This window comes from Cyprinus carpio, chromosome B6, assembly GCF_018340385.1.
Source record: "Cyprinus carpio isolate SPL01 chromosome B6, ASM1834038v1, whole genome shotgun sequence".
In the NCBI taxonomy this organism is placed as follows: domain Eukaryota; kingdom Metazoa; phylum Chordata; class Actinopteri; order Cypriniformes; family Cyprinidae; genus Cyprinus; species Cyprinus carpio.
In genome coordinates this window covers 27,019,143-27,040,760 of record NC_056602.1, presented here as the reverse complement: position 1 = coordinate 27,040,760, position 21,618 = coordinate 27,019,143, and the positions used below count along the sequence as shown (strand labels likewise).

Below are 21,618 nucleotides of genomic sequence, written 5' to 3'. Positions count from 1 at the left end.
ATATTTTAATATGTATTATAGTAGATATTAGTATATCACTAGAGATAGTAGATTCCTTATACTGTATATTATAGTAGAATGTTTCTTGAGAGCAGTCTTTATTTCACACTGTGAAAGAATACAGACACGCTTTGAGCATTTAAAAAAAAAAGAGTGTTATTAGGAAATATCCAAAAAGTACAAGAATTCACATATAAGAGCCTTATAATGGGGCCTTTTTTTTTTTTTTTTTTGCAAACATCTAGAAAACATAAAAACCTGAGGCCAGAGTACTCTGAGGTATCATAACTGGATTCTGTATTCAATAAAAACATAAAAACTGCAATCTTAAGGGGCACTTGTACACATTACCCTGTTTACACAATTTTTCAAATCTCATTTTATGTTAACCATTTAGGTCATTCTTGAGTCCAAAATCTTTTTGCAGTCCAGTTAAACATTTAACACTTATCTGACATGTTCCTCTGACTATTTAAAATATTCATGCACAACATTGACAGGCAACAGCTTTGGTAATATGACAGAGTGCAGTGTTTGTTTCTTTTGGTGTTAGTATTTTCTCTGTAAACTAATGATTCTAAAACTGTACAACAGAACAATTTCTATTTTTTTTTTTTTTGTAATACATTTGTGCATAAAGGTTTTAAAGATCCATAGTCACACATTGTGCATAAATTTGGTGCCAAAAATGATGCAAATAATAATAAAGATGACAATATTTCAGAGTGGTACCAAACACTTCATTTCCCTTTTAAGTGTATAAATGCTAATATCACATTTGCCATAAATACATACCTCTCTATAAATCATACAATACAAATCATGTATAAATAGGGAACAATATCAGCCATGTTCAAAAATGGCACCGGAAATAGTGGGCCTCATGCCTCAGGCGTCTACACCTGTAGATCTTGTGACTGTGGGGCCCTTCACACCCAGCGGGCCCCGTCCTCATCTGGACTGTTGTGTGAAGCGCTCTCTCATTTTCTTGTGAGCAGCTGGCTCTCTAGAACTTCCAATCGCTTGGTCATAGCTGACAGTGAAACACAGTTAAGGAAATATACTATAAAAATGATCAATCAGCCATACTTAGGGTTTTTTTTTTATGGGTTTTGGTTAAATGCCTTAATTAAGGTCTGTGTTTAACACAAGCACGAGATATTTTCATGTTTTTCTATGGCATAAAATACATCAGTAATACCCCTTGGGGTTTTGAACAAGATGGTTCCAAACAAGTGTAAAATAAAATCCTGCTGATTTTTGGCATAAAAGAAAAATTAATAATTTTGACCCAAACAGTGTATTTTTGGCTATTGCTACAAATATAGCTGTGCTACTTATGACTGGTTTTGAGGTCCAGGCTCACAAATATGAAATCAGCAATATCTACAGTATATATGATTTTTATGCTATTATATGTAGCAACCATATATGCTTACAATATATATATTTTATATACTCAACTTTAATAAAACAATATATATACACAAAATATCTGTCAGTTTGTATGTTTTTGTAATCTATTTTTAAATTACATGTCTATTACTTATGTAATTTCAACATGTATTGACGAGTTTTATCATGTACATGATGTATATGTCCAAAAATTTATTACACAGACATATTTGTATGGGCTAGATATAGTATATATGGCAATATATGAGATTGTTCCAATTTCCAACAGAAAATAAGTTTTACTTTAAATGAAAAATTATTACATATATGGAAATTTAATATACTGTACATATGTGACCCTGGACCACAAAACCAGCTGTAAGGGTCAATTTTTCAAAATTGAGATTTATGCATCATCTGAAAGCTGAATAAATAAGCTTTCCATTGATGTATTGTTTGTTATGATAGGACAATATGATGGCCGAGATACAGCTATTTGAAAATCTGGAATCTGCGGGTGCAAAAAAATTAAATACTGAGAAAATCACCTTTCAAGTTGTCCAAATGAAGTTCTCAGCAATGCATATTACTAAACAAAAATTACGTTTTAATATATTTACAGTAGAAAATTTACAAAATATCTTCATGGAACAGGATCTTTACTTAATATCCTAATGATTTTTGGCATAAAAGAAAAATCAATCAATTTTACCCATATAATGTATTTTTGGCTATTGCTACAAATATACCCCAGCGACTTAAGACTGCTTTTGTGCTCCAGGGTCACATATGTTACATTAGCATATGGGGGTAAACTCATTTTCTCACAGCCTTGTTTTGTTTAGAACTGCACTCTTTCACACTATTCTAACCCAAACTTTCAGGGGAAATGTTTTTGTATCAAGACTGAAAGAGTTGTCAGAAGCTCAGATGGTGGTGTGGTGTAGTTGGTTTATAGCGTACGCTAAGCTTTGTACTTCTGCCGATTGCATTTAGGCTCCCAAATTCATAAAAGATGTATTAATGTGTGGAGATTATCATGAAAAACAACACGTGTAAGAATCACACTTTTGTTGGCCGCACAGCTTATTTTCTGCAATAATCCAAAAGCCAGTGGAAAAATCCTACTGGGACCAGAGTAATGCTAACTTTTGGGATGGCCTACAAAAACACAATCACTGCAGCACTGATTTACATATTTACACTCAAAAACAGTAAATGACATGGCTTTTTGGCTTCTCTGATAAGAAAACGATTTGGGAATTGGATTGTGATTGGCATCGCTTGAACAAATGAGATCAAAGTATCTGAGCAATGCACTCTAACCACTAGATCCAACTGTAAATGACTCCCATCAGCAAGATCTGCTCTTAAACTATGATGAGAGCCAAGAAGCAACATCCTTCCTTTGTAATCTCATCAACTTCTAGTTAAATGGATCCAGTGAAGACGTGCATCTGCATCTAGCAGTTCAGAAACATCTGTTTCTGGCCTCAGACGTGGGACAAGGGCTCTTTTGAGCTTTGATGAATGATGCTGAGTGAGAGATCTAAACAAAGAGCCATTGAAGCATTTTGAAGAGGTTTATGTGAGGAGCCAAACCAGAGGGGCCAGTCTGGAACAGATCAGACCAACGGACACAATGTGGGCTCTTTCTGTACAGAGGGGCTTCTGTTAAACCCCTTTGCTTGTTATAATAATCATGCGTTAATCCTCAGGTTATAAAGGAGAAAGTTTGGAGTCTGGATGAGTTACGCTGCAGTGCTGCATGGTGTAGCTGAAAAGAAAGCATGTTGTTAAAAGGATTTTTACTGATGAATATATAAAGGATATGTTTCTGGTTGAGCTGGTCTAGGGTGGACATCGTAACCTGCTGGAACTCCACTAGGCTTTCACAAGCGCAAGGGTCTTTAACCTCGATCTCTCCTTGACTCTCAGCTGGAAAATGAGGCATTAAATGTGAAAATGAAGAAATGTTCAGTATATTCATTATCAATAATTTCCTTAAATTTGCATTTATGCATTCTATACAGGCTATATATTTCTTTCATTGGCACCTCCTTATGTGAACTTTGCATGTGTGTTTACCTCAGGCTCTAGATGGCGCTATTGAACAAAATGTGAAAGTGAAAGTGAAAAGTGTGCCCTCTAACACAGATGATTCAGGTATGGTATACCTGTTCTCAGTCTTTCAAACGCACCTGCACAGACATTGAGTTTGAGGTTCTCAGCGATCTGGCTGATGGCAGTGAAGTCGGCGGTGTAGAAGAAGTGTTTTTCCATGGGCTCAGAGGCAATCTCTCTCAGCTCATCCTCCACGGCTTTACCCACACCAACAGCATACATGGTGATACCTGCAACATACAAGACACACATCAAACAATGTGTCAAAAGAACATAAAAGATGCACTTTTTTCTTTTTCAGAAAAAAGCTCAGTGAGAAGATGCTTAACAAGCTATTCATTTTATAAGAGGTTTGCAATTTTTGGAAAATATTGGATATTTGGGATTAAGAAACTATTTATTTGAGGTTTTTCAACATTTTCTGGCAATAAACTAATATTTTATTAATATAAATTAAAATATTTTAATGTTTTAAATGCAAAATATAATAAATACATTTAAAAATATAAAACTGTATGAAATATTTACAATAAAAACTGTTAAAAAATATTTTTTTATTACAAAGTTATTTTCTTACAACTTGTGTACAAATGCAGATTTTATAATAAATGCAAAATTTATTTTATTTATTTATTTTATCTATTCTTTTTTATATATTCATTCAGGTTTGCAATTTTGGACAGTTTAGCACCTATTAGATTATATTTAAAAAAAAAAAACTGATTTAATTTCTTTTAATCTTTTCTAGGAATAATAGTAATATTAAAAAAAAAAAATCCAAAATAAAAATAAAAAGAATAAAAATACTACACTAAATGTTCAAAAGCTATACTAGGCTAAATTTAATTTAGTTTTTTTGTTTTTTAATTTTGCTAAATTAAAGAAACGTGTTTATTTTAAAGCAATTTATACCACAATTTGAGTGCCACTTTTATTTTAAGCCCTTAAATAACAATACCAGCTTCCTTGGCCTTCTTGGCCCACTCCTGAATATCATCCTGCGATCGCCCGTCAGTGAAGACCAGGCCGACCCGTGGGATGTTCTTCTCAGCAGGACGGGCTCCGTCAGCCTCAGAGAAGCTGTTCTCCACCATGTGTTTGAGAGCCAAGCCTGTCATGGTCCCCTTCTCCATGTAGTCCACATTCATCACAGCCTTTTTGATCTCTTCTTTTGTCTGATACATGCTGAGCGGAAACTCTGTCCGCACTCTGCTTGAGTACTGGACGAGACCCACGCGTGTTCCTTTAGGGGAGACATCCAGCTGATCCACCACCTGGTTAACAAACTGCTTGACAAGCTCGAAGTTCTGCGGCCGCACACTCTTGGAACCATCGATGAGGAGGACCAGGTCAATGTTGGAGGATCGACAGGCTAGAGAGGGCAAGAGAAATGAACAAACATGTATTTTAAAACATTTTTTTCCATTAGCAGAGAAGGTGGGGCATTTTTTTTTTTTTTTGTATTTTCAAATATGAAGTGTCTAATTTAGGCCACAAAACAGCTATAAAAATAAGTTCCATTTTCATATTTGCTTTCCTGTGCAAAAAAAAAACAAAAAAAAAACTTATTTTATATTTAGCCCCAGGGGTTTAGAAAAATGTACATGAGCAATATTACAGCTAACATGTAGAGGTCTCTGAATGCTAAACTGAGATATAACAAAGTATTTTAACACTGAAAAAATTGCACACTTCACCTCTAGCAACAGAATGCATGCAGTTTATAAAGACACCAATCAATAATTTGCAGCTTTAGGAATTCAGCTTTAGGTATTTCCCCTTTTAAAACAAAGTTTTGGATAATCTCAGCTGTAATGAGGGCTGTCTGAATGAAAGCGTGCATTACTTCCACAGCTCTTGCCGTCGTCCTGTAGCACATGGCCCTCAGGACATATGCAGTGGTATGATCCCGGAGTGCTCACACACTGGTGTTCACAACCATGTTCAACTGTGTTACACAAGTTATCCGCTGCAGAACACAAAACATGAAGAGCATGTCATAAACCACAATAAAAATAAACATGAAAGGGAATTATGAGAAAGTCAGAAAAGGAATGTTATTTACATAATGAAAATGAATACTTTTCTTCAGCAAGGATGCATTAAATTGATCAACAGTGACAGTAAAGAAAATATAAATAAAAAGTAAAATATTTTCAACTTCGTAATAATATTATATTATGCATATTAGAATGATTAATACAAGATCATGTGACACTGAAGACTAGAGTAATGATGCTGAAAATTCAGCTTTGCATCACAGGAAAAATTTGATTTAAAAATATATTCAAATAGAAAATGATTATTTTAAATTGTAAAAATATTTCACAATATTACTGTTTTTGTTGTATTTTGGATCAAATAAATGCAGCCTTGGTGAGCAAAATAATAATAATAATAATAATAATTCAAAAACATTTAAAAAATCTTACCAACCCTAAACTTTTGAATAGTAGTGCACTATCTGTTCATAAGTTTTTATTAAATAATAATAATGAAAAAAAAAAAAAAAATGAATTAAACTTTTTCTGCTATACATTACATTGGTAGCAGAAAGCGGAAATCTGGTGAAGAAATGACTGGGTTCTTTAAAGCAACTGGCCAGAGCCTTTAGGCAAACTTAACAAATGATAAACGACACACTCGATATTTTTGGTCTTTTCAGCTGTTCAAGGCCAAGGAAGGCCATCAGGCTTAAAGAGAGGGCACTTCATTTCTGTGCCAGCTGATTTTGAACCATTTTAAAAGAGTTTCAGCCAAGGCACCATACAGTGTTAAGTAATTTGAGCACAGTAAGCGAACTGAATAAATTTATCAGATAATCAAGTTGGAAGATCAACAAATCATACCATATCTCAAATGTGGTGAAAGCCTGAATGATAATTTGAAAAAGCAGTTACATAAAAGGCATACAATAAAATACAGACATCAATATGCACTAAGCTTATTCTACCACTGCTTGTTAAACTAGTATTTTTGCAATTGTTTGTGAAAACCTACTAATAGTTATCTTTGCATCTTCAACTAGGAAAAGAGACACTTTCATCCTCTTTAATGCAGCACCTGTCTGGAGCTTCATACATACACTGGCAGGTCTTTCCGTCCTCCTGAAGAGTGTATCCCTCGTTGCAGTGACAGTAGAAGCCATTGAGCACACTAACACAGTGATGATCACAACTGTGATTCCCAAATGAACAGTAATCGATCACTAATAGACAGAAACAAAGGCAATAGTGTTTTAGTGAATAAATGGTGCAAAACATCCTATAACTGCTTCAATGTGACGTTAACTATTCTGAACAGGTTAAATTTCAAATTTATAATTGAAATGACAACAAAAACATCCATGACATGCAAGATCAACCAACAAAATGTAGGTTCTCTTAAAACTTAGGTTATAGAAGAGCATAAGGTAACTGTCCATTTTAAGAAAATTACAACAATAAAAAAACAACATTATGAGAGCTGAATAATTTAATGAGCCTGATTCCAAGTCAGAGTAAGCAAGTGTGATTAGCGTTGTGTGCATGGATCTGGAACAGTATGTGTCGATCAGTTACTCTCACTAACTTGTGCAGGTCTTCTTGTCATCATTGAGAGTGTATCCATCTTTACAACGGCAGTGAAAGCCTTTCAGGACACTCACACACTCGTGCTCGCAGCTATCATTCCCAAATGAGCAGTAGTCAATCACTGGAACAGGCAGAAAGAAGCAGAGAAGCTCAAAATCTGGAGTAAGACGAGCAGCCAAAGTAGTTGGCAAAGAGTTAAATGTTTTGTAAGAGGAAGAAGCATAGAAAGGGAACTTGTAAAAATGCTATTATGATTATTTTTCTACTGAGATTTGATGGATTTTTTAGGTAAGCAAGGATTCATAAGGATATTGAATACTTTGCTTTTGTACTTAAGTATAAAATTGGGGTTATGGATACTCCGATGTGTGTAGGTGTATGTGTGTAGGGTTTTAACATGTGGCCTTCACTAACTTGTACAGGTCTTCTTGTCATCGTTGAGTGAGTATCCATCGTTACAAATGCAGTGAAAGCCTTTCAGGACACTCACACACTGGTGCTCGCAGCTATCATTCCCAAATGTGCAGTAATCAATCACTAAATATGGATTAGATGGATTTAAAGAACATGACCAAACAGGATAAACATTTTTCTTTTATATACTGTAGTTCTCAAATTTTCTCGGTGGAGAACTTGTCTTTGGTTATTGTAAATAAAACTACAGCTCTTATTGGGCCCCAAGTCTGTTGGTGTTAAATTCAGAAACCCTTATAGACTGGAAACACTCCACCATTTAGAAATGTTATTATAAGTTTAGCAATGGATGGCCCAAATATTGATACTAAACAACTGAGAAAAAGGCAGAGAAATGACATATAAGTTAATGCATAAATTGATTGTAAGCCTTCACTAACTTGTGCAGGTCTTCTTGTCATCGTTGAGTGTGTATCCATCATTACAGCGGCAGTGAAAGCCTTTCAGGACACTCACACACTCGTGCTCGCAGCTATCGTTCCCAAATGAGCAGTAATCAATCACTAAATATGAATTAGATGTATTAGAATTCAAGGATATGACATGTACTGAATATAGTAAGTATTTCATTCATTCCTAAAATTTGGGTGTTTTAAAGTAACTTTTCTTTGCTTCTTCCAAATTCTTCCCAATTTTTCTCAATGGTCTACCATTAATATGACAGCAGGGCTTGTTGTGTATAGTTGTATTGTAGTTTTAAAATTGAACATTGATACAATTGCTGCTGCATTGCGGCTGGCATGTCTTCTCACTACAACAAAACTTAGAAAATTTCCCACTCAAAATTACAATTTTGTGGTGATGTTGGTGTCTTACCAGCTTAGCAATCGAAGGCCCAAAATATTCATGGTAAACAATTGAGAAAATAGCAGTGAAATTGAGTTTTAGGATTGTGCAAATTAATTGTAAGCAAAAGGATGTTCTCCCTTCACTAACTTGTACAGGTCTTCTTGTCATCATTGAGTGTGTATCCATCATTACAAATGCAGTGAGAGCCTTTCAGGACACTTACACACTGATGCTCACAGCTATCATTCCCAAATCAGCAGTAATCAATCACTAAATATAGATTAGATGGATCATAATACAAATATGACAAATATTCCAATTAATTTTTAATTTAGATTAGATACTTTGAATCAAGTCTCCTTCCAATTGTTTCTCAATTGGTCTCCATGCTTAAGGTTAAGAACTTGTTTTGGCCATCACATGCTGTTTTGGAGGGAAAAACAAGAGGATGTGGTTTTCCAAGAGAGGCTGTGTGGCCTAATTCCCAATCCCAATTCCCAATGTGGACAAACATCTGAAATCCCTTACAGAGCTTTCAGTGCTTTGAGAGAGAACAGAGAGCAATGAGAGGAAGGATATTATACTATTAAACTCAATAGGATCCACATCTGTTGATATTCAAACTAGCATCTTAACAATTTAGCATGGATGGACCCAATACTGATGGTAAACAATTGAGAAAAATTTAAAGTAAACTTGACTTTAAGGGAATTCCTTTTGATTCTGTGAATGTACAAACTGACGATGGACTTCACTAACTTAAACAGGTCTTCATGTCAGCGTTGAGTGAGTATCCATCATTACAACGGCAGTTAAAGCCATTGAGCACACTCACACACTCGTGCTCGCAGCTATCATTCCCAAATGAGCAGTAGTCGATCACTGGAACAGGCAGAGAACAGTGAGAGAAAAGCTTTGGCAAAGCAGGAAGAGCAAACCACATCAAAGTAAACTACAAGCTGTGTTTATCTTGTTTCAGAACATTTAAGCTGCTAAAACTATATGCATGAGTGTGTTTAGCAGTGCTACGGAATAACTAGCTTAAGTTAACTACATTTTCAGTAGCATGACAGTAGCTTAGCTACCTTCAAAACAGTGTATTTTTCCAGCAACAAGCTACTTTTTACTAACAAACAGTAGTGTAGCAGGAAAAATGCTAAATCACAGTTCTAAAATAACTACTTAACTACTATTAACAGGTGAGTAGCTTGTAGCATAGCTAACAAATAGTAGGTTGTGTAAAGTAATTTACTGCAGCTTGCTAAGCTACAGTAACAAAAACATGATATTTGTGCTAACAAATAGCAGAGCAGCATGCAAAAATGCTAAATCACAGATTTTTAAGGCACTGCTTATAAATGGTATAACTACTATTAATTTTAACCGAGTTAGCTACTTTTTGCTAGTAGCATAGATAAAGAGTTGTGGACAGTACTCTTATTAATTTGAAACTGTAGCTTGCTAAGCATTATAAGTAAAAGTTAGTTGTGCTAACAAATAGCAGTACAACATGGTAAAAATTCTAAATTAGAGTTTTTTTAAGATAATGTATTCCTTACAAATGTTTAGTGCCAGATAATACTAATAATAGCCTTAACAGCTTTTTTTTTTTTTTTTAGCTTGCAGCAAAGTAGCTTGTTCTTGAATTGCTAACTGACTTGCTAAGCTAAAGCCACTCAATGTGAAGCAGCTTCCCCATACTGCTTATAAACTAAAAACGCTCAACTATTTGGATATGTTTCACTATTTACTATAAAAACTGCACAGAACTAGAAGCTCAAACACTAAAACACATTGTTTTTGTTCAGTGGCTTAATCGATAAACCAGCTGGTCACAGGAGAAAATGCATAGATAAGTAGCGCACGTGTGTTTTATAGCAGCATAATGCAGCCAAGAGGAAGCTGTAATGACATTGCGAACTTTGTCTATGCATAAATAACTGTTCCATGTGTTTGAAAAATGTTAGTTAGGAGAATGTCTGTGTCTGCCATGTAATTATAGGCTTGTAGTGTTGTAGGTATTGTGAGTTGTGAGTCCTCCATATGTGAATTGTATGCGTATCCGTGGGCCTCACTAACTTGTGCACGTTGTTTCATCCTCATTGAGTGTGTATCCTTCATGGCAGCGGCAATAAAAGCTCTGAAGCACACTCACACACTCGTGCTCACAGCTATCATTCCCAAATGAACAGTAGTCGATCACTGGAACAGGCAGACAGAAGCATGAGACTTTGGTGATGGTAAAACACATGCAAAATTCATTGCTGTCTATTAATGTATGCATTTGGCGATACTAGCATACAGCTACTATGCAGACATTTATTATTTCTGTTTGTTTTACATCACCTGGTCTGTATTCATTTGGTATAAGCTGAATGGAATATTGCCATACTACACAGCATATACTTTTTATATTTTAAAAAGCGTTGTAAGTTGTAGGGAATTGCTTTCACTAACTTGTGCAGGTTTTCAGGTCATCGTTGAATGAGTATCCTTCGTTACAGCGACAATTAAAGCCATTGAACACACTCACACACTGATGCTCGCAGCTATCATTCCCAAATGAGCAGTAATCAATCACTGGAACAGGCAGAGAATGGTGAGAGAAGATTTATAGGCGAGTCAATCAGGTGTTAAAGACCCCGTGAAATCAGGACTGGAGCTTTCTGGGTTTTAGTCCATGTCTATTCATCTTGAAGCCATCTACTGGCTAGTTTACTTCCTTCTTCAATCAGTGTTTTTATAGTTATCTAAAACTAAATCTGTTTTGTTGTTGTTGTTTTTTGTTGTTGTTGTAAAAATATAAGTACAATGTAAAAACATGTATGTACACAATAAGTCCATTGTACCAAATTATTCATTCAAATGTAAGTACATAGTAGTTAAGGCCACTTAATATAAAGTAGGATCAAAGTGAATTAAAGTGAATTAACATAAGATTAAGCTGAAGTACTAAAAATAATGAAACTAAAATAAATATAAATTAAAGCTAACTAAAAATATTTTACAAACTAATAAAAATATCAAAAGCATATAACACAAAAACACAACTTCTAAGTTTAAGTGGAAGCAGTAAAACTATTAAAATGAAATAAAAATAAATTAAAGCTAAATGAAAATATTAAAACAAACGAATAAAAATGATGAAAGAAAAACGGAAATTATAAAAATGAAAGCTAAATCAAAATATTAATAAATACTTTAATACACTAAAATAAAAACTGGATTCAATGGAAAAATATGTGATGAGAGAAAAATGCTTATCAACTAATTTCACGGGATCTTTAAGTTTGGGTTTAAATGTACAAGTAAGCATACTATGTACTGAGGCACAATATACTGTGCTGTACATTAGCAGAACAGGTGTATATTTAGTATACAGTATGTTCCTTTGGTTATGTTCAAAATGGAATACTTGTGTACATACTACTGCATACTGCACAGAATATATTGTATACTGCACATTTTAGCAAACTCAGTTTAAATATTCCATGCATACAGAACATTTGCATACTGTGTTCACTACCTATAATGCGTACTGCTAAAATAGTATGAATAGTATGGTAGTATGCTATTCTGAACATAACCTTTGTCTGTTATTCTACAAGTTCACACTTCACTTAAATTGTTATGCAGATATCACTTGTGTGTCACTGACTTGTGCAGGTTCTCTTGTCGTCGTTGAGCATGTATCCAGTGTTACAGTCACATGAGAATGACCCGGGTGAAGCGATACAGATCTGGTCACAATCATGTTTCCCTTCAGCACATAGATCAATGGCTGCAAGGCAAACACACACCTGTTGAGCACCGCTGGAATGATAATTGTGTCATACTTCTATGATGATGTGTCATTTGCAAGGCTACACACGTGTGCAGGTCTTGCCGTCCTCGTTGAGTGTGTATCCAGGCAGACACAGACAGTGGTAGGAGCCAGGCGAGCTCTCACAGATGTGCTCACAGCCATGATCAGACTCCAGACACAAGTCCATCCCTGCCAATCCAACGCACACATGAGTACTGAGAAAGCAAGAAAAGCTAAATCTTTGTGTCCACAGGATGTAAAAGAAACAGCATTCATGTGCTTAGTCAACATAAGATTTATGTATAGACTATTTGTTGCTGCCACTTGAGTTTGAGCTCCATCAAGCTAATTCTTTATCGTCTATTTTTTTCTTAACATCAATTTTATAGACCATCATTTTCATTTCTATAACATGTGAATATATCCCCTATCGTATTCTACAACAAAAACAATCAGAGCGCCTTGTTATCACTAGTTATATTTTGATTACCCGAGTCCGCTATTAGCTTATAGCCCATTAGCATCACCAGCGTGGTTGCCGCTAATCTCACTTATATTGCTTTAAATGGTCATCTCAAGTCATCACAATTATCACCAGTAAAGTATAAAGTGCAACAAGGATCTGTCCTAGGTCCTCTGCTATTTTCAATATTTTACATGTTAATATTATTAGAAAATACGGGATTAGTTTACACTGTTGTGCTGATCATACTCAACTACAAAATGGCATATAATTGTTGTTGACAAAATAACAAAAATATTAAGATTGTGATTAATTACCTATATTTAAGAAAATTTTTACTTATTTTTTATTATTATTTTTATTTTATTTGTATATTTAATTATCTCTAAATGTATATAGGACCGTTAAAAAGTTTTTAAAGAAATTATTGCTTTTTTTCAGCAAGAATGCATTAAATTAATCATTAAATTGATCATTCAAAAGTGACAGTAAAGATATTTATAAAGTTACAAAGGATTATTTTAAAAATGATGTCTAAACTGTCTATTCATCATAGATTCCTAGAAAATAAAAATATTAAGCAGCACAACTGTTTTCAACATTGCTGATAATAAAAAAAATATATATTGGTATTTTTTTTTTTTATTCACTAAATCAGCATATTAGAATGATTTCTGAATGATCATGTGATGCTGAAGACTGGAGTTATGATGCTGAGTAAATTTAGCTTTGCATCATAATTTGGAATAAAGTATATTTTAAAATATATTCAAATAAAAATGACTGATTTTACTTTATTTTTCTCAAATAAATGTAGCCTTGGTGACAACAGGAGACTTTTTCAAAATCGTTAACAATATTAACAGACCCTAAAATATTTGCATGTTAGGGTACATCCTTTGTTATTGCTAAGAAGAAATGATACCTTTGAGTTGAGGTTTGAAGTTAAAACCTTTTAGAAAAGAATCCTTAAGAGTTCAACTTTTATGCCTAGATCCTGTCTCTAATGTGGAGTATATATATCAAATGGAGGAACACTTTACCACAAAGCTTGTCTTGGAACTGAAGACCGAACTGGTGAATGAGGTCAAATCTCTCCACCAGGAACACGTGATCCTCAAACGGTGGAGATGCCATAGCTCGCAGTGAGGTCATATCAGCCCTGGCAACACCAACGGCATAGATCTCAATCCCAGAGTCCCTCGCAGCAGCGGCCACTTCAGCCACACGGTCCTGAGGACGGCCATCTGTCACGATAACCGCTACGTGGGGGACGTTGGGACGGGCACCTTCTTCAGCAGAGAAGGCTACGTTCATAGCATAGCGGATGGCCAGGCCGGTCATGGTTCCCTGTGCCAATGGAATGATCTCGTTGATGGCTTTGACCATCTGAGCAGACTTGCTGAAGGCTTTTAGGGAGAACACGTTCTGGACTTGACTGGAGTACTGGACCACACCAACTCTTGTAGCTTCCAGGCCAATGTCCAGCTCATGGATGATGTCTATCATGAACTTGCGCATTGTCTCAAACTCATGGGCACGAACGCTGCGCGAGCCGTCGATGATGAACACAAGGTCAACCGGGCCGGATTTACACTTTGGTTCAGCTGTGAAAAAATGGTAGAAAAAAAGGAAAAACACATAATGACAATACTGATTTAGTTAAAGAAAACAAGTACACTAGGTTCTTTATTGCCATTGATGGTTCCATAAAGAACCTTTATGGAAACTTTACATTACACAGTTGTTTATAGTAGAAAAAGGTTTAAATTACTCTTCAAACAAAAATTGATCTTTTAAGAACTGTTTAATGAAATGCCCTTTGGGAACCAAATAATGGTTTTCTCAAAAATAATGTTTTTTATTTGTATAGATGGTTCTTTGGAGGACCTTTAACATCCACGGAAGCTTTCAATTGCACAAAAGGTTCTTTATAATGGAAAAGGTTTTATTTAGATTATTAAAATCACACTTTGTTAATTTTTAAGAACTGTTACTTAAAGTTTCTTTGGGGAACCAATAATTGTTCTTCAATGGCAGAACCTCCTTTATTTTTAAGAGTGTACAGTGTTTTCTACGGAGCCCCGCACATGACATGCAAGACAAAATAAATAAATTGTGTGCACGATTTACTAATTCGTTCCCTCGATGTACTAAAACGTGCACGCAATTACTATTTCGTTCGCTCAATTTGCTAAATTGTGAGCACAATTTACTAATTCGTTCTCTCGATTTATAAATCATGTGCACGATTTAGCAAATTGTGGGAACGAAATAGTAAATCATGCACAAGATTTAGCCTACTATTTTTCTCCTGCTTGCCATGTGTGGGGCTCCGTAGTTTTCCAATATCAGTATTATAATATTCAAATTATAAAGACAAAGTCAATTTTCTGTTTCAGCCCCATTACGGTTTATTAAGTTTGCATATTAGAGCTATGCTGGTCATGCTTATATTAATATATTTTGGTTTAGTTTTGCATGTAAAACTAACTGCCAAGATTGATTTTTAAGCGTTATGACGACGGTTTAACCAACCTGATTTAGGTCTTGCTTCCGTCACAGCCATTATGGCTATTAGCACACCAACGTACACCAACGCACGTGTCATGTTTCGTTGACAAAGGCCCAGTCTAACCGCAAAAATCCCACTGGCTGTAGGTGGAGAAAAGAAAGAAAGAAAAATTGCAGGTCAAAGGAAATCTGTGCTTTAAAAGCAGCCACACATTCCAGTCTGAGCTCGCAATAAAACGGCGACACCAAACAGATGGTCCACAGCAGCAGTTCTAAACAGGCCGTTAACATGGAAGAGTTAATAGACTTTTGGGCCGGTTACATCACCACAGGCACTAAGTTCAAACGCTGTGTGAAGTAATTGCTGGAAAATAACAGCGTCTGCGACGTTGGCGTTGTAAATGGCGTGCTGTCAGTCAATTTGGCTTTCAAAAAGGGATTTGCTGCTCCAAAGCCCTGATAAGAGTTATCACTATCAGTGGGCCACAGAATGGAGGAGTGTGTCATGGTTTGGCATGAATTGTTGTCTTTGAACTCGGCAGATGAACAGCCTGACAGATTGGTGCTTTTCTATTCGCTATTCAATTTAAAACAGCATTTCAGCTGTACAAACGTTGCAGTTGAAGCTGATATGCTTGTAGGAATAATTCATCCAAAAATGAAAATTCTGTCATCATTTATCCACCCTCATGTCAATCAGCACCATGTAAAGTACCATAAAGGTTTTCTATACAACATGCACTTTATTGCAAATATATTTGCCACTTCTGAAGTCATATGAAAGCTTAATGCAATGAATTGGCTTTTTTTTTTCTCCATAGCTCTCAAATCCCTTTTTAAGGCCAAAAGTTTGGGGTCACTATTGATTTTTTTTTTTTTTTTTAAGAAATTGAAACTTTTATTCAGCAGTAACATATTAATTTGAATAAAAAATGACAGTAATTACATTTACAGTATAATGCTACAAAAGATTTTATTTCAGACAATTTAGAGTTTCGATAAACATATTAAGCAGCAAAACTGGTTTTAAATATTAAAATGATTTCTGGAGGATCATGTGACACTGAAGACTGGAGTAATGATGCTGAAAATTCAGCTTTGCATCACATGGATAAATTACGATTTAAAAATATATTAAAACAGAAAACAGTTATTTAATTTTTTTTATAATATTTCACAATTTTGCTGTTTTTAATGTAAGTTTATACATATAAATGTAGGCATTGGTGAGCATAAGAGACAATAAAAACATTTAAAACATTTTTGTGAAACAATCTTCTACAAGATCTTCTACAAGGCAAAATGCAATCATTTTGGTCTATAGTATAGCTTCAAAGGACTTGGAATATAATATAAAAATCTCAGTTTTCATTTTTGCTCAGTCTGGAAGATTAAAATCAAACAGTATAACGTAAGTAAATAAGAATGTTAATTTCAGGGTGAATTAACCTCTTTCAAAAGATATCACACATGCTTCCCTATATACTGTACTACTTTACTTCTCTCAGCATGAGCATGACCTCTATGACCAGGAGTGCAGGACTGGTTTGTGGTTTCCCTCAGCCTTGATAAAGACTCTGCACATGACTGTCGTTTCAGTGGCATCCAGGTTAACTTCAGTCCCTTGTGTGCTAATACAATGAATCCTCTGTGCTATATGTGTACATTAGGCTTTGAGTGTGTGAGTACGAGCTGCCGAGGCCCTTAACTCGGCTTTGATTATTTCTACACTGTGTGGTCACACTCATCATATTAGCAGATTCAGAAGATTTAAGAGGTATGTTTAAGAGAATATAGCATCATTACTGGCTTTTGGATGGCAGCCAATGTCATATTTAACTGCAATATATTATGGAGTACGTCTAGCATGCATACAAAGAGGTGCTGTTATTCCAAACCATTTGCATGTACTGATATTTTACTGATAAACTGTTTCCATTCAGCTGGCTTTGAAGAACATGCAGCCCCTTGTAAATGGGTTTGCTGATTTAATGAACAAACACCCTCCATATTTTACAATTTCAGGTCCTGCATCTGGAAATAATGCAAATTCCATGTGACCACATCACTACCAACTTGTGTAAAATCACTTATCCTCTTCAACCATGATTCCTGTTTGCTTGTTATTCAAGGTCGTAACTTAAAAGTCAGATAGGTTTGGTGTCCACATTTTACTCCCACCAATAATCAACATCTGCACTAAATGTCACCCACATTCATTTCTGTTTGGACTTTACGCCTGAGTGCAGGTGACTATCTCTGAAAACAAATACGCGTATAGATTTACAAATACTTCTATGAGGCTGATAACACAGTTATTGGAAATGAAGATGGAGAAGTCCTCTCACAACAGGACTCTGACAGTTACACTATTGCGAAAGGACAGAATAAAGTAAAACCAGTTGGCATGAACAGCAGTGAAGTGTCTGGCACTATAGAAGAGTTTATGAAGATTTCAAAGTGGCTGTTGCATACGCCATGCAGGACCAAAGGAAAGGAGAGAGAGAAACAGGTCAATGCGACAAATATGGTAACAATGGTGGCCAGTGTTTTAAGTAACTGAAATTAATGTTTTTTATTTATATTATATAATATTTATAATATATACGTATGTAAAAAAAGAGCAACAACACATTTCTTCCAGCATGCTGTATGTATATATATACATATATATATATATATATATATATAGAAGACTGTTTAAGCTTCCCGGATCCCAGCTTTCGCCCAAAGGGATCTCCATGAGGTGAAGCCCCATGGTGTAAACATTTCTCTCAGCTTGACATGGGGCACAGACAGACCAAAGAAAAACCCATCGTGAGGGAGCAAGGGAGAAGACAGGAGCATTAAAGCATGGTTTCTTTGGCAGCCGATTGACTGACAGCTTCAGAGCAGAGTTAGATTAACTAACAGCAGCTTCTTGTTAAAGTGGGATTGAAAGCAGATGTGACGCTTTATGACTAATAGCATTTTGCCTCCAGCCAACACTGTGCACCTAAAGCATGTGGCTGTGTCCCAAAATCTGGTGAGCTGCCTATCTAGATAGCACTGTGGAAAGCATGATGCCCAAATATGCTGTTTAGGTTGGCAGCTCACTAGGTTTTGAGACACAGACAGCCTGTTACATGCTGATATATATTTAGTTCAGTTCAAGTCTTGGCTGTGTTTGGAAGGGAATACTAACTACTTACTGCACAGTATATACTGTGTACTGTCACAGATGCTTTAATAGAACATTCAGAAAAATAAAAAAACAGTTTTTATAAGAATTTATCTGGAACCATTTATTTCATGAATTATTTTCAAAAGTAGTATGCTGCATTGATGTTCCATGCTATTAGATCATCATCCCAAAATTAAAAAAATGTTGCAATTAAATTAAACTTTGTCTAGATTGCATTTTTTTGCACTCTGAACAAATACTGAGCAATATATATATATATATATATATATATATATATATATATTAAAAATGATAGCTGACATATCTTCCACTTGAAAATTTAAGAGCTTTAAGAGGACTACATTGTGGGAGACATTTTTCCACAATATGCTTTGGTAGTAAACCACACATTATAATATTTCATGGATACAAAAATTCACATACTGTGCACGATATACAGACAGCAGAAATAATATTTCAGTATGCCATTTTAAATAAATACACTTTTCACGGGTAAGAAAAAAAAGACCACGTGATGCGATCATAAACATGGGTCACATTTTAAAATAGTTTACACATACGAATGAAATATTAATCAAATAAAGTATATTTTTTATTAAATCTCGTGACAGACATTTATTCCAAAATGTGTCATCATACTCAAAAATTGCCATAGATAAAAACAATTAACTGATTAGGCTATTTGAAGGACCAATTGCATTTTATGACGAAGAAAATCATTGTATTATAAATAAATACAATGATAGCTTACTATGCCGTATTTAAATGAAAACTACATCTTTTTTATTATTGAGGGAAACAGTTAACCTAAAAACATTGTTTAAAAATAACACAAAAATTCTCAGCTAAGCTAATTTCTCACATTCACTACATTTAACTGTCTCACAACTGCGATTTTAAACAATTTTTTTACGACCCAATTTTTTTATTATTATTTTTATTATTATTATTATTTTTTTTTTTTTTTTTTTTTTTTTTGAAGGTCACTGTCCAGGTCGTTAAACAAACCATTTAATTAGTCAATGAAACAATTAAATCGCAAGCAACAATGCATTATTTTTTTTTCTTGTCCTAATTCTCCAGGGTTGGCCATTGTGGACTCGACAGAGGTGTCTCACCTGTACACATCAGACGCGTGCTTCACTCACCTCAGGTAATCACACAGGTACAGTCTCTCCTGTAGAAGAGGGCGACGGTATCCAAAAACGACGCGGCAGTGGTTCAGAAAGCCTGTTAAAAGAGTCAAACAGTTCCTTAAGGTGAGTAGTAACCTCTCCAGGCTATTATTTAAGCATAGAGTGAACAGTCAAGACATTGGCCAGGTATTAAATCTACAGAGCACGCTTAAAATGCAGATCCCACCCCCGTCCGAAATGGGAAGAGCAGGCAGGATTTCTTTGGGGGGTTGCAGCAGGAGAGAGAACATTAACGCTTTCTTTCAGTGAGCCTACAGAAATTCCTTGCGGTTCTGCTTTAGTCCACGGCTGATGCACCAGCTCTTAAAGTGCCATTAGTGAACACAGAACTGATTTTTATCAGTCTAAATTTAATTTACAGTGATGCTATTTTCTTTATAGGCTTCCTGTGAAATATTAATGTGGTCTGTATAAGGGTAGTCAACGAATAACTGTCTGATGACTTACTAGAGAACAGTTTATATGAAAGGGAAATGTGTATTTTAGAGACTAGAAGAAAAACACTAGAAAAAGTACAGCATGTTAAACTGCATATTTCATGTTAACTAACCAAATAAAGTATTAAAAAGTTTTGTGTGCAATAATTTAAAAAAGCCAAACTCTGGGCTCTAATTTGACCTTTATCTTAACACACTCTAAGTGGGAAATAACATCAGTGCCCCTCTGACCCCGTATCCTCCTGGGAAGGCCTCAAATAAAAATCTGGCCAGACTGACTGAAACATCCTAAGCCTGGGGAATTAAGTGTGTTTCAATTAAAGCACTTCACTCTGCTGGGAAATATCACATTTATATCCTTGGAGAATTAAAACTGCACAAAGCACAAAGGGAGATGTTTTCTTATTTTACCAAATATTACAAGTTTCCCTTTCTGTGTCATTGGCATTTATCCTAAAAGGATTTAAAAAGGAAATTAGAATAAAAAAGGATTTATATTGAAATATATTGCCCTAAATGTATCACATAGTGTTTTTTTTTTTCCTCTTAAAATAATTGGAAAGTTCCTGTCCTCTGCTGAAGTCTACACATTCAAACCATCCACCTAAAAATGGCTTGTATTTGTGTCAGAATATCTATTACTGAATCATTAACGCTGTGGTAAAAAGCACAGTAGGTCTATACCACAGGCATAAAGGACTGCCAAAAAAGCTGTTAATGTGCCACTGCCTCAATACTTTCTGAAATAATAACAATATTTATGTTGAAACCGGTTAAGCCCTTTTCCATGATTTGATCTCTGAGAAATGCACAGATAGTTCGGTTCAAAGAGTAAATTGCATGATTTTGGAGAGGATGCATTTGGATTTACCACCGTTTTACCAATTTGTAACACTAAGTTTAAAATAAATATTTTTGTGCATCACTAGGGAGGATCAAAATTGCTCCTTGTTGCCAAAAGTAAACAGAGATTGGTGCTAGTCTACCAGCTCTAAACAACTTGATAAAGATGGATAACCAGTTAAACCAGGTCTCCACCAACTGGTCAACTAGCTTGGACCAGATAACAAATGTTTCAAAAGCTCAATTATCTGATTTTTTAAACTGAATTCAGCTGAATAATGAGCTGAATGAGGCTATTGTCTTCTGTAGAGCCGCTTTACAGTTGAATGTTAAATGAACAGTAGTATTATTATTTAGTAGCATAGTAATGTATTGTATAGTAGTATAGTTATTTTCCTGTTTATTAATGTTAAGCTATTTTGAAATGATCTGTATTGGATAAAACGCTAATTATTTCACTCCAAAACTATGTTTTTGAAATTATTTTATCACTTACCAGATCATTTATAAGTAAAACTACTGCACACCCTCTTTCTTCATGTTCCAAAAAGAATCGTTTTGTGCATTTTCATAGGTTTTTCTGTCCGCCTCCTTGCGTGTATCTCACTGGACACGGATGGAAACTCAGACAGGAGCAGCTGAAAGGTCAGTGAGCTGTGAGAGAACATCTTCATCCTTACCCTTGTAATTCATTGTAATTTTTCCATTTGTATTCACACTTCACACGACATCAGGTCTAGGAGAGTCCAGTTGTCGGCTTTTCGGTTACATGGGTCTGGACAGCTCCGCTGATCCACGGAGAGACAGTTTCAAGCTGAGCTT

The 21,618-nt window shown here is 35.2% G+C and overlaps 1 protein-coding gene across 12 annotated transcripts; it reads right to left on the bottom strand.

Annotated features, from left to right (window-relative positions):
• Window positions 1-729: 729 nt before the first annotated feature.
• On the bottom strand, window positions 730-19,647 carry LOC109091206 (matrilin-4-like). 12 transcript variants are annotated; one of them, XM_042726549.1, is made up of 17 exons: window positions 19,469-19,647; window positions 15,161-15,277; window positions 13,666-14,229; window positions 12,226-12,348; window positions 12,013-12,135; window positions 10,812-10,934; window positions 10,434-10,556; window positions 9,114-9,236; window positions 7,946-8,068; window positions 7,506-7,628; window positions 7,090-7,212; window positions 6,605-6,727; window positions 5,366-5,488; window positions 4,478-4,891; window positions 3,597-3,749; window positions 3,229-3,333; window positions 730-1,039 (listed from the first exon to the last, which is right to left on the bottom strand). In XM_042726549.1, the coding sequence occupies exons 2-17, from the start codon at window positions 15,231-15,233 to the stop codon at window positions 981-983; spliced, it is 2,598 nt and encodes an 865-aa protein (XP_042582483.1). In that variant the 5' UTR covers window positions 15,234-15,277; window positions 19,469-19,647; the 3' UTR covers window positions 730-980. The 12 variants fall into 12 exon arrangements, with proteins under 12 accessions (XP_042582483.1, XP_042582485.1, XP_042582486.1 ...); XM_042726551.1 differs by lacking the exon at window positions 7,946-8,068; XM_042726552.1 differs by lacking the exon at window positions 9,114-9,236.
• Between the last annotated feature and the right edge of the window lie 1,971 nt (window positions 19,648-21,618).

What these genes read in the sequence shown, in the direction of transcription:
- LOC109091206 (XM_042726549.1), bottom strand. Translation starts at nt 15,233, where the DNA reads ATGACACGTGCGTTGGTGTACGTTGGTGTGCTAATAGCCATAATGGCT. An exon ending in TGACATGAAGACCTGTTTAA is followed by an intron (nt 8,069 to 9,113) that starts GTTAGTGAAGTC and finishes ATTCATATTTAG; the next exon opens with TGATTGATTACTGCTCATTT. An exon ending in CAAGAAGGCCAAGGAAGCTG is followed by an intron (nt 3,750 to 4,477) that starts GTATTGTTATTT and finishes TGTATGTTGCAG; the next exon opens with GTATCACCATGTATGCTGTT.